Source organism: Taurulus bubalis (genome assembly GCF_910589615.1).
Source record: "Taurulus bubalis genome assembly, chromosome: 20".
NCBI lineage: Eukaryota > Metazoa > Chordata > Actinopteri > Perciformes > Cottidae > Taurulus > Taurulus bubalis.
In genome coordinates, this window is record NC_136608.1 from 6267650 (window position 1) to 6281761 (window position 14112).

General features: G+C 42.3%; 1 protein-coding gene across 1 annotated transcript in view; it reads left to right on the forward strand.

Moving 5' to 3' along the window:
- Positions 1-14112, forward strand: part of celsr1a (cadherin EGF LAG seven-pass G-type receptor 1a) — an 82929-nt gene that overhangs the window by 41455 nt on the left and 27362 nt on the right. Inside the window, exon 7 of the mRNA XM_079236217.1 lies at positions 6541-6621. Within this exon, the coding sequence (XP_079092343.1) occupies positions 6541-6621 (81 nt within the window). The remainder of the gene's footprint in view (positions 1-6540; positions 6622-14112) is intronic.

Consider the following 14112-nt stretch of genomic DNA (forward strand, 5'->3'; position numbering starts at 1 on the left):
AAGATACAAGCAGATCCAATCATTTATTTCTGCATGTGAAATTGTCAGTGGTCTACCATAATAGAAATGCTCAGAAATGCTCATGTCAAGCTGAGTTTTAGTATGGCATTGCTAATGCGATGATTATCTTCATCGTCACTTGGATGAGGATCAATTTGACCCATTTGCGATACATTTGCCATCTTCCCCAAGTGAGGCGAATCAACACAAGCCTCGTGGACATGTGGACATAGCCTTTCAAAGCTAACACGCTAACTGGTATGCATGTGCAATGCTATGCTCTGACAAAAAGACATCGATCCCTCTATTCATTCCTTCCCGTATCTCCTTCTCTTCCTTCATGATTCCGACGCTGACAGTCGTAGCATCCCTGGTGTAAACCCAAGACTTCCAGCGTCGTATTTCGGCAGCAGCTTTGTGTGTTTTAGGCTTCTTGGCCTAACGCGAGCCTACAATGCACACCGTGTCACATTTCACAGGTTGTTCACCTCTTTCTCACCACCAGCTATAGAGCCCATAGCATACTTGTTAGCCCTGACAGGAACCTTTTCATCAGAGGTGATGAATCAGGCTATCGTACTGGAGCATGTTAGCCGCAGGGTCACATGTGTATCTATTGTTTGAGGTGTATTTAGGCTGTGAGCCCTTTCTGTTTAACAGCACGGCCTTTATGACGCTAGAGACAATAGCTTAAAGTCTGATAACGTTGCTGCAAGCCCCCTAACTACCACAGGTATTATTTGCAGGTCGCAGTCCGTCGGCACTGAACACGTCTTTGTTCCGTTTGTCTTTTCGGCTGCCTGGTATTTGTAGGGGTGTTTCCATGGCAACGAGAGATTAATTTACACGTCCGAATAATTTTCCGGCTTTGTTCAAGTTCTGCACAAGTTTTCTTTTCTGATTTATTTAGCGTTACTGATCCTACAGGCTTCCGCTTTGCTTCTGTCACACACACACACACACACACACACGCTCTGTATCCTTACAGAACGTGTAAAGAACCAATGCCAGTCTTAATACAGACCAGTGATTTGCAAAGCTGGTGAGACATTCCGTTAAATTAACCCGAGGCCGACCGGAGCACTGACACAAGGTCAGCTTTACTTCATGCGCTGAACGATCAGAAGTCAGATTGACTGATGGTAATTTAATCCCACATCAGTTGCCGCAGGGCTCAGTGGAAATGTATATGGTAGAAAGCAGTACTGTTCTCACAATAGATCAGATGTGTTGACATGTGAATGCATGGACGAAGTGAATGGAGTCGCACACATACGCCCGCCATGCACGCAGGAGCTCTCGCACACACACTTGTGTGTCGGTAGCATTGCTTGCATAGCACAGTGAGAGACAAGAAAGAAGATCAGAGCCCAATTCTCAAACTGATGTAATCCAGATTCATGTCATGCAAACACGCACATAAATAATGTTTCCGTCTCCGTCCATGTTTTATCTTTCTGGGAGCTTTCCAGGGGCTTCAGCTATGAATAAAGAGATTTGGTCATGGTGGCTACTGGTGATTGATAGGCGTTATGTTTTAGAGATCAGTAGCCAGTTGGTCCAGTTAGGATATATAAATTAAGATAAGTGTTTACGAACACGTTCTGACATAGAGATTATACACGTAAAATAATATCTACAACCTGTTAACTGTTGTGGAGCTCACTATACTAACCGGCAAAGCGAATGTTTGCTTTGTTTCATGTTTTGATTGAAGAGTATAAGAAGTTGATCACTTCATAAAGATGAAAACTAGTATGATTTAAAATTGTATTTCACAAAAACAACACAATATACTACAAACAACGGAAGTTAATTTTAGACTGTTTAATTAGAGAGTAATGCATATGTAAATATAAAAAATGTTGCACCACACAAACTAGTTCTTACAAGGATATATTGGCCTGGTGTGAATGCTGCAAGGCGAAATGGAAATGGAATAAAGTCATCACATCTGACCGGACACTTAATGTAAACTAGTCAGATTTAAAATTGCATTTCACAAAAATAACACCTAAATTACCAAATAGTATTTAGGTTGTCATAATCTGAAATGTACGAACTCTAAACCTATGCATATCTAAATAAAACAAAGTAATACGCCCCTTTAAACTGTTTTTGGTAGTTATGTTACAACTTGTGATGCTTGTGGCTTTCTTTTTATGGTTTCTCTTGATTGAACAGAGCTACAGATGCCTATTACCTAAGACATTATTTAATGTTGCAACACGAATCACTAGTTTGAAACTAGCTTGTTGCTACTAAAAACCGAGAAAAAGAGACTTATAGTACTTTCACAAATAGCCCAATGCAGGGTTGTTTGTCCCACATGAGCCCTCAGTTGTTGTTTTTTAACGGTCCCAACGGCACACTCACACTATACACACACGGACACGCACAGGCGGGGATTTACTGGGTCAGATGATGACGCGGTTGAAGTTGTGCAGGGTTTTATGGGTGCCCCTCTTTAAAATCCGCTGCTGCTCTCTTCAGAAGAACCAGGGTGCCTCTGCTAAAAAACAGAGGTCAAAGGTCGGGGGAGGGTTGGCATGACAACAGACATGGACTTGCCATTGTTGCAGGGATCTGGGTCGGTTGGAAAAGCTGTCTGTGCGTGTGTGTGCATCTGTGGGGGGCAGACAAATAAGAAAGCTACTCTGAATGTGCGTGCGTGTGTTTTTTGATAATGGGCATATGTCCGTACCGCTGTTAGGGGTGTTACACAATAGAAGTGGAACGATAAAGACATTTTTTAAATTCCTTGGTGCAGAGCCTCAAGGACAGTCGAATGTGTCAGCTAGACAAATCTAAACAGGAAACACAAACACACAGATGAAGTGTGGAGATGGGTATTATTGGCGCAGCAGGAGGTTTTGATGTGTGCTAACTACAGGAAATGATGTTATTTAGCTGGACACTGGGCAGGATGTCAGTCACATCATGATTATGTCTGCCAAGCCACCTGCATGGATTTCACAGGATAGAATAGATGCAGAATAGATAAGGAATGCTCAATTTATTATATTTCCATTGAAACTTACCATAACCACAGCCATAATCTCACCAAAATACATCAATTTTAAGAAAATATTATTTTATAATAGAGGTTTTGCCTAGAAAGATGAAGGTTGATTCAGGACCTTAGAAATAGTAGTTGGACAGAAAGATCCTAACTCAAGGTCCATGCTCCAAGAGAGATTGAGGTGCTGTTGAAATCTCTGGGAAAACAAGAGTAAATGGACCTTGAGTCACACATGTTTCATCAAACTTTATTTAACACTGTAAACCAGACTTAAACACAGTGGTTATATAGTAGCTGTTGCTCGTCAAACTCCACGATGCAACCCCTTTTAATTTGGTTCTGAGTGGTGACTGATGAAGTGATTTCCTGACTGCTTCCCATCTGTTCCATTCCCATAATCCTGCAGTTCCAGGCAGCAGAGTTTTGTGAATATTATTAGTTGATATGATTTCACATCTGAAGCCTTAAAAACAAGAAGGAACTCGCAGAAATATCAATCATACGTGTGTTCACGTTTCACTGGCTATCTTTCAAAATGAATAAGGTATGAAAAAATGCTCATGAGTGAAACACCAATTAAGTGTAAACCGCAGCTATGAATAAACTATAATTAAGTTCCATGTGATCCATCCGTATGCTGCCAAATACAGACTGCAGACATAACATGCCCGTGTGTTTCCAGTATTTTCAGAATGCTGACTCTCGCTGCGCACATGCTCGATGTTCGACAGGTTAAAAGTGTTACACTGGCTAATATGAGCTATGATATTTATGGCGAGGCTGTACAGACAGCATTCCCAGACAGGCTTAGCTGGCTCTTATCACTAGCGAGTACCAAAAGTTCACTCTTTCTGCTCCTGCCGCTCCTCCGTGGCTCTCACTCTGATGCTGTTTACAGGGCAGGAATTTAATCATCAGAACATACGTGCAAATTACTTCACAGCATAGCTTGAAGTACTTTTTAAATATGCTGTGTGTGTCTCTTTTGCGTTCCACCGCTGCTGGGCTGTAACTGAGCTGTTGGTGAACTCAAATAATACGGCTCTCGCTGCAATATTTCCAAAACTTTTCACACTTTTAAACTTTTAAAATAGAGACAAATAATATATATATATTTTAAAGCTGCTGTATTCAATATTTTATATATATATATATAAACAATTGATTATGGAGACAGCAGTTCGCGGCTAGCTAGTGAACATAGTGAAGCATTTCAGAGCTACAGAGCCAGATATTTTCTTAAGGAGCGGGTGGAGACCAAAATCAGAGCTAAAAGGTGAACTACTGCTGGACTTACCTCCATCAGCTGGACATAAACACCACTGAATTAATCCTAATGTTGCTCCGTTTCAACATCTTGTCAATATGTTGTGTTTATAGCTTGTTTCTGCTGCCCTGAAAAATAGACAAAACAAACAGTGAACAGGGGTTCAAGGGTTAGGTTCCATATTTTCTCATGCCTTTTAGCTTAAACATGTTATTTTATCTTAGGACATTCTTTTTTGAACTGAGTCTAATATACTGATACATTATGTTGCATGTTCATATTCATACATAGCACCAGTGTTGCATGGGTGGTGAAAGTTGATGGTATTTGTTGTTGATTGAGCTGCAGGTAACAGGTAACGACTCAGCCTACTGTAAGTGGACCAGTTGCACGGAGTCAAAGCAACAATTATCCAAGACATTGTCCTGCATTACAGTTGCAAAATCTACATGTTTCAAATTGACGGTAATCATCAGGGAGAACTGCTCTGCACAGTTCTCTCAATCTGTGCTGTTAAATAAATAGCTGTGACTCTATATATTCTCTCATTGTTGATGTTTCAGAGTATATTGGGTTTCCATGACAAGCTGATATGCAGTCACACACACACATACACACACACACACACACACACACACACACACACACACACACACACACACACACACACACACACACACACACAGTGGATAATTGCTCTTTGGAGTGGTTTTGGAGTTGGGATCGTTCTCCTTGTGTTGCAGTTTTATTGCTAGTCAAGGCTTTCCTGGGTGGCCATAAAGACGCATGCCTTATTAGGTGTGTGACTGTGTCTTGGCGACACATGCACACACACGCACACACTTCATCAGCTGTGCAGAGGGATGCGCGTGTGTTATGACGAGGGACTGCGACGTTGTCTGTTTCTGCACAGACACAAGTATGTTTGTGCTTTTTGAGGTTAAGTAGTTATATTTTGAGGTGAAGCCCCAGACGCTACATTCCCCGGCAGGGTGTGTTTTTCGAGGAAGGGGCCATGTTATTCTTTGTTCTTCTTGACGCAGTTTTGCCCAGACCTCAAACAGTTAAGGTTGTCATCACACATAAACACACACATTGCATTTAAGTACCAGGAACGATTCTTTTACTAATTACAAGGCATCATACTGTAGCCGTGACTATTTAAACAAAGTAAAGGAGACATATCGTTAAGTGCTTCTAATCACTTATTACCATTATTATAGCACGCATTTATCTAGTACTGCAGCATGTAAACATGCTTCTAAATCCATGCTTTGTGTCGGTGTGGTATAACAACCTATGTTGACATGCGGAAGCTGGTTCTGGGCTTTCGCATGCTTGTTCCCTGGGGTTTTCCTGCTGTAAATTCATAGCAAAGCGTAGTATTTCTCCGCATGATATAAATCTGTCAGAGACATCTTTGTCTGAAGGCGGCAGTGCATGAGTTGTAGCCTATTGCGTGAGGTGGTGGGAGAGGTGTTTTTGAAGTGCGCAGGAAGGAATAGTTTTACTTTGGATGTCATTATTTTGGGCAATTATCTGCTGTATATTCATGGGTGTTAAAGCTGAGAGAGGGCAGTTTATGTTTGGCATTATTGAGCAAAAATTCCATAATAACCTTTCAGCATATTGTAATTCAAGTCTGTTCCCAGCGTCGGCAGTTTTCTGGAAAAGGCAAAACAGAATGTGAAAATACAGCCCTTCAGAAGCGTTTCAGTCATTGGGTAGAACATGTTAATAGTTTATGCTTGCCGCAGCCATGAGCAGCAGGCTCCACTATTAGCAACATGTTCGCTCCATCTCTGAATTGTCATCAGTCAAAACTCTCTTTTTGATCAGTCTGTCGTCTGTTTTGGGGGGTTTTGCAGTTTAGGCAGTTTTTGCCATGCTGCGTTAGCAACTATTCATCAGGATATTCTGCTGTTGAATCAGGCTTTTACACGCACATCTGCATTTGTAGAACAGCCAATAGGAACGAATTAAATTACTTGTGTGTAGATTTTCTAAAGCCTGAAAGCGGGTTCAAGAAGTGTAGTTTTTCTCAGACCCGTTGAGTTACAATATGCTAAAAGGTTATTATGGAATTGTTGGCCATTGATACTAAACATTTACTGCCTCACCCAGTTTTAACACCGGAGAAAGAAACATGACAACATAACACAACACACACAGACACACACATAGTGACGTGGCATGGTTGTGGGCTGCAGGTCTAACGAGGTGTCTCTCTCTCACGGTGTCTCTCTCCCAGGGCGGGGGGAGTCTGATGGACTCCAGTGGGGCCCTGCGGCTCCCGCTCTATACTGCCTGGCTGGAGCTCAATCAGAAGGAGGTAACCTCTGACCTCTAGCCTAGTCCCCGTCCCCACTGGTGCTCTTTTCCCCCCGGGGTCTCACGTAGTTCCTGCTCTGCTTCTAGTACAGTCTACTGGACTAACTCTACTGTACATGCTAACCTCAGAGATACAGAGGCAACATGGCCTCTAACACTCGGGTGTTTGTTCTAATTTAGTCTGGCTGTATTCTGGTCTGGACTAATGAGGAAGCTGTAGTGGATTTTGATTTGTTTTTCTGATTTAGTTTACCTAGAAGGTGTGTCGACTTGGTAGTTGGCAGTTCCAATGTGACTTGGCTTTCTTCTGTCTCTACGTTATGTGACTTCTTTGTTGACCTTTTAAACAAAACAGGGCAGCAATCACACAGTAACAGCCTTCCTCGGCTTCTTCCATTGAGGTTTGTTCAGGTGAGCTAAACATGTCTAAGCCTTGGCAGGAGGACAGACTGTTGGTAGACACCCAGTGAGCATTGTGTTTTCCTTGGCAGTCGCTCGGAGGGTTGGAGCATCGATTCTGTCAGGGAGGATTAGCAACGTTCAGAAATCGTGAGAGATGGCTTCTGTAATGAGCACGGACAACCAGTATCTCGGGACCCGCACGGCTGCAGTTTAGTTTAAGGGATTAAAGTTTAGATCGTATCGTTAAGCTTCTCTTCTGTCACACTAAGATCCCTAATCTGCCTTAGTGGTTGGTATTAATTGGATAATTAGATCAATAATACTGGGAATTAATAATAGAGAGAAAAATTGGTTGAATATAATACATTGGTTGCACCTAGTCTCTAGGCTTCTGCACCTGTGGCTGTTGGATCGTGCGTGTGTGTGAGTATGTGTGTGTGTGTGTGTGTGTGTGTGTGTGTGTGTGTGTGTGTGTGTGTGTGTGTGTGTGTTTGTGTGTGTGTGTGTGTGTGTGCCAGGGTAAATTTTTTCAAATAAGACAAAAGAAACAGCAATGAGCAATGAAGTCACTTTGATTTTTCCCAATGTAGGCATAACATGTTCCTTCACACTATATATATATATATAGTCAAAGTTGAAGATAATGGGCATTGATATGTAAAATCCATTGCGGTTATGTGTGTAACCCCAGTTCTCTGAGTAGCATTCGTGAGATGTTTTACTATGGGATAACCCCTTACATATTCACTTAAATGCTTATTTCATGACAACAGTCCTGTGTTGGGGTCTTCGCCTTCATGAACAGCTTAATCCATGCTAACACCATGGTCTCTGCTCGCTTTGGGAAAGCCAAGCTATTTATAAGCTATATATACAGCTCAAGGCTAACTAGCTAAACTGCCCTCAATTACCGTGCGCTAGTTACCTGGGATATTGGATCACAGGGGAGTCTTGACTTGTGGCCTCTCTAGCCTCGCTAGCATATGTTGGTTAAGCTCCACAGTGCTTTTCCAGCATAGACCGTTAGGCTAGTTAGCCTCGAGCTACAGGTAGAGAAAAGCTCAGCTCAGGGGGGTCTCGACACAGATGTTACCACTCATTCTTAAAATCGGTAGAACCTTTATGTGCTGACATTCGTGTGTGTGTGTTTGTCAGGATGAATGAGTTACCAGTCGTTATTGTGTCATTGAGGAATGACTATAAATCTGATGAATCTGTCACTACAGACCGCCTTCATACATGACTGACTAACCCACTACATCTCTCTCCCTCTCACAAGTCTTCAACTTCTCTCATTTTGGCATTTCTCCCTCGCTTCCTGTGATGTAAGGGGTGTGTGTGTGTGTGTGTGTGTGTGTGTGTGTGTGTGTGTGTGTGTGTGTGTGTGTGTGTGTGTGTGTGTGTGTGTGTGTCACTGAAAAGAGGAGATTTCACACACCTCACCTAGCATGAACTAAACCTCTTATTAAAGTTGAGAGAGACGGACAGACAGTGGAATTTTATTGGGGGAGGGGGCGGGAGATAAAAAGGAAGTTGAGAGAGAACACATCCATGTAGTTTATAACCACTCTATACTCCTGGCACCAATGCATCCTCCTCCTCCTCCTCCTCCTCCTCTTCCTCCTGCGTCTTACTGTCTCCTCATCTTATCTCTTTCCACTAATGGGACTCCTTTATCTCTTATAGGATCCCTATCAAGTTCAGTTTTATTGCACCACTGCTTTTACTGCTAAGCATTGGCATCACTAGTGATCCTTAACTGCTTGATGTCGTGCTGTCTGCAGAGCTGTTTAGATAACGGTGAGATGTTCACTGTACAGTGCTGCTGTCTCAGAGGTCAGATAGATGCATGTTTTGCATTTTGAATATAACAGTTGCTTTTATTTTTTTACTTTCAGGAATATTTTGTACCAGTGCAATTGTTTTTTGACTGGAAGATCCCTAAGTTATATTTATATTTGTATTCATATTTTTTTTGATATTTATTTATAAAAAAATACAAGATAATTTGACAAAGAAAAGTCCATACCTTAAATGAGAACCAAATAGCATTCCTGTGTCATGAGCAGCAAAATTGTGGTTTCAACTGCAAAACTGCAACAAAACAGACGTCACCTCAAATCATCAAGTACCTTGCATCATAATCCAAGGTACTTGATCTAAAAGAAGAAAATCTAAAGCAAAATAAGTCAAAGAGACAGAACCTGCCTGTAAAATATGCGCTACCAAGCAGTTGACAAGCACTCAATCAGAAGGTAATCCCATTGATGTCGGTGTACAGACAGCTGGCCATGTTTGTCGCGTTGTAAAAGGAATTTTCCTTGAGCCGTTCCAAACAGGATGAAGTTACGTTACCTCAGTGCATGTGTCCTCGACAAGCTACAAGCCAACAATGGCCGCTGCCCATCTGTTACACTGATAGATAGAAGTGTGATGAGACGATGAGGACAGCAGTAACATATAGGCTTGAAAGCGGGACGTTGTAGCCCGCTGGGAAGCCTCTGGGAACTGTGTGTGTGTTTGAATAATTCACACTTCTAGGTTTACACAGCCAGAGGGCAGGTGAGGTAATGTGGACATGACAGAGGCTTTTGCTGCCAGAGGGAAGGTGGGACACACGAGCCAAAACACACACACACACACACACACACACACACACACACACACACGCTCGCCTTAAAGCATCGGGAGATCGCATTTTCAAATATCCATCAAGTGTAATTTTTAAAGAGTCGGAGAAACAATGGCATTTCCTCAGGCGAGTCCAAATAAAATAACACGCTGTGCGCCCTCCTTCCTTTATTATCAAAATGAACTGCAAGGCCGTCTGCAGCTCCGCTAGCCACTTCCTGCCTCACACACACACACACACACACACACACACGCACACGCACACAAACAAGCTTGCCTCTGGCTCACTCAACACTCACGCTTAAACACATTCTGCAGACATCCTTCCCACAGTCCCGAAACACACGCACAAACACACAATCACCACCGAGTATTCCCTCCATCTCACCCTCTACGTACACACACACACACACACTCACTCACACACACGTATTTACTGGCCATTAGTTGCTCCTTTTGACACAGTTCAAGGTGTTTTCTGGCGAAGCTGTCGAACTATGTTCCGCATGGAACTCAATCTGTGCAGCAAGGCTCTTTTTCCCGGCCGCAGGGCTGGTTGAGTTATCATGTTGGCTTTGACAGGCAGCCCGGTGGTAATAGAGGTGTTAGTGTGTGTGTGTGTGTGTGTGTATGTGTGTGTGTTGATGGAAGGGAGAGAGTGTGTGTGCGCTCTGGAGGATCCATGTCCTGCGTCTGTGTGTAGAAAGGAGTGTATTCCTATCTGGCGACGGTGTGGGTGTGTTTTCGCCGCGTTTCAGGCCCTCCATCAGCTCGCGTCCTCTGCCCTCCTCGTCTTTGTGGCGAGCTGCGGGGATCAAGTGCGTTACCATGGCGGCCGCAAGCCTATCGCCCCTGGAGACGACACCTTAGAGAGAGGGAATCTTCAACCGCCCGGAGCCGGGCGGAGGGTAAATGAGAGACTCTCATGGGGCCCTCTCAATGTGGAGGCCCGAGTGCACTTTAGAACCAGGGGTCAGAACGAAGCCGAAACCACACACAGTGTTGGTTCAATTTAGCACATGGCATCAAGTGCAAAGATTTAAAAGGGAGTTTATAATGTTTTAAAGCAAAGATCATGGTTCAAGATTTGAAATAAACAGCAGATAGTAAAGCATTTGTGTGGAACCATGTGCATTTATCTTATTAATCATCTATAAGTCCTTAATACATTTACAAATGGAGAATCCATCATTTCTAAAGTATGAAAACCCAATCATGAAACGTATAATAGTCAAGCTTATTAATCAAGAATAAAACATTTATAGTTGTGCTTATGAATTTCATACTAATGAGTTACTAATGAGTGTTCATGTTGGAACAATGCTTTGTAAATTATGAACTAAGTGTTTACTCATGCTTTAATAATACTAAATAGTTCTTATAAAGTGCTGCCTACTATTCTATTATATCTAAACTTGCTTACTTGTGGTTTTGAATAATAACTTAGTTTTAATTCATTAAATAGTTGTATGTGTTATAGTTTTATTAAAGGGCTACTCTCGTGATTTAGTATTGTACCTCCTTATAGTTGTGTGGGCTCACAGGAAATAGGATGATAGAACGCTGACATTACCATGCTTTGGACATTTTGGCTTTGATATTGTTTAAAGCAACCGGTATCCAAAAGAGTGACTGACAACGTGCGCGTGTGTGGTTCATCCACTGCAGTGACACTTTGTGTGTCACAGTGTGGGAAGTGTAGGTATGAGCCTGGATCAGTTCATGTTCTAACAGCTGCGTTAATGCTCCTTTATCCCCTACACATTATACACAGACCCTAAACACATGCAGCACTTACATGCTGTGCACATGCACGTCGGCCAATGAGTTAGCAGCACATGTAACAGCTGCTTCCCCTGGGACTTTTGGGGTTGCGGGTCCATTATGCACGATATCTGGCTATCTCTCTCTCTCTCTCTTTTTCTCTCCTGTGCGTCGCTTCCTGTCTTTATCTCGTCCCCCTCCTCGCTCGACTGAACTCAAAAGAGATGATTAGATTGTAATCAGCATAGCTACAGATTCCTCTGTTGGAGGAGTCACCGAGTGAGGGGTTTTCTCCCCCTGTCAAATTACCTTTTGTTGCCCTTGAAAACGTTTTATACGGTTATCACACTTTCCCTCTTGTTTACTTTTTCCCTCTGGTTTGAAAAGTCATCAGAGTCATCTTTGACTCTGATTTGTTTTGTTCTTTTAAAGGAATAGTTCAACATTTTGGAGAAAACATTTATCCATATCAAACTGATTGATGAAGGAGGAATGAAGCTTTTCTTCTTCGCTTTTGCAAGTGACATTTATAATGCATGAACCATAGTTCTGTGTACGATATTAAGAGCAGATAGACAGTAAAGATGTAAAAATGAGGATATGAAGCATGAAGTTGCTCCGTGATCAGTTTTTTAGAAGAATGTGTTCCTCCCGAAGTTTTTCTCTACTCTTCTGCCCCTTAGATCCTCTGTCATGCATCTTTGAACACTGTGGGTAACTGTGTCGGGGTTGTCATTGTTCTCCTGCTGCTGGCTGCACGGTGCCAACATTTCTCAGGCTTTGCTGCTTTCTGAACAAACCCAGATTCTTCTTTTTTTTTCTTCTCTCACTCACTGGAGCAGGTCTCTTGATCACAGAAGACGTTCATGTTTAATACACAGCAGGGTGAAGCATCAAAGGTGCTCCTAATTAAGGACATTTCATAAACACTTGGCCACATTTCTGAATTATGTTCTTCCTCTGCCATGGCGTACTCCACCTGTGTGCAGCTGTGACGCAGATCAACAGGCCGCTGTCGCTGGCAGTTCAACAGTTTGAATCCAACATGACACAACGCAATAAATCACGGCGGTTTAATAAGCCCGTCCTACCTTTCTGATTTGGATTATGTTACTTCAACCAACTGTTGGAGACAAAGAAAGAATTTCCTTGTTCACATGTCGTGTGTGAAACTGTGGATGTCTTTAGTCTCGATGGGGATGCTGGGAGGTGGAGGTGGAAAGAAGGGGAACACATGTTGTTACCTGCAGATACAGTGCAGCGGGGCGGTTGGCCGGGTGCCAGTGAGCGGGGCGTGGTTTCCTACGATCATGATCGCTGTACATGCTCCACATACGAGGTGATTATAGGGTACTGACGCACAGACACCACACAGCAGGAACCTGGCTCAGTATAGTAGAGTCCCATTTTTAACTGTTGTTGTAACAGCAATTATAACTCACATTATAAGTCACATTAACGCTGCAGTCACTAGATTATCAACACAGAAGGGGATCAGTGTAAAATTAATTTGCAGCTATTTTGATAATTAGTTTATTTGAATAATCATTAGTTTGGGTCCTAATTAACATTATATAATGTATTAGTTTATGTATTTGTGTTGTGAATAACACAATCCAGTAAGTTATTTTAAAAGACGGCAAAAAACATTTTAACAATTGTTTTCATTGTCGATTAATCTTTTGATTATTTTCTAGAAAAATTGACAAATCAATTATAAAATTATCAGAAAATGAGTCTAAGTTAATGTCTTTAAATGTCTAGTAACCCCAGACTGTTTTAATAGTTTAATATGATATAAAATCTCAATATTTGAGAGACTGAAACCAGCATTTTTAGCTGTTTTTCAGTTATCTAAATAGTTTTTCTGTTGATCCACTAATCGTTGCACTTGTGTTGTCTTGGATTGCATCCAGGACAACACAGGTGCAACACAGAGACATGATGGAGATCACCCATGATGCCTTGCTCCTCAGCCCCGCCTAACACGGCTTCTTCTATTGTCACACAAAGGGATCAAATGCTCCCACAACTCGTTCACTCACTCTCTTCTCTCTCTTTTTCCTGTCCTCACTTGTGTGTACGTGTGTGTGAATATGTGTGTGGCGTGATGTTTTAGCGTGTGCGTTTGCCTGCGAGTGAAAAATAACAGTCAAATGAGATTAGAAGTGAAGAAGAAAGAAAACAGCAGTGGCGTCAGAGGTGTAGCACAGTTCAGCTGGCTTCCTGTTTGTCTTCATGGAAAGTGTGAAGGTGTTTTTTGGTGGAATCAGTGGAAACGGGGCCGTTGAAGGGAGTGGCAGCGATAAACTCCCTGTGGGCTGGAAAATATGCCCGGACCGGGGCCCACCTGAGCTAAAATAAAAGACACTGCACCCCTCTGTTGCTCTATTTTTTGTTTTTTACCCGTCCGCCAGTTTTTCTTTTGTGTTTTTCTTTCAGTCTCTTATTTCTGGTCAGTCCACTTCCCTATTTTTGTGTGCCGCTCTCTCTTCTCTATTTTTCCCCTTTTTCCTTTTGTTTGCAGAGTCTCTGCCCCACCAGTATCTCATTACTCTAATCCTGTTTGTGAAGCAGACAAACTCATGCACACCCAGTGACTCTCTTTCTCTTTCGTTATCGTAATCATGTCTGAAATTAAACAATTCATTCAATAACTCTGTGCCTTATTTTGAGCTGTATACACCGTTGATGC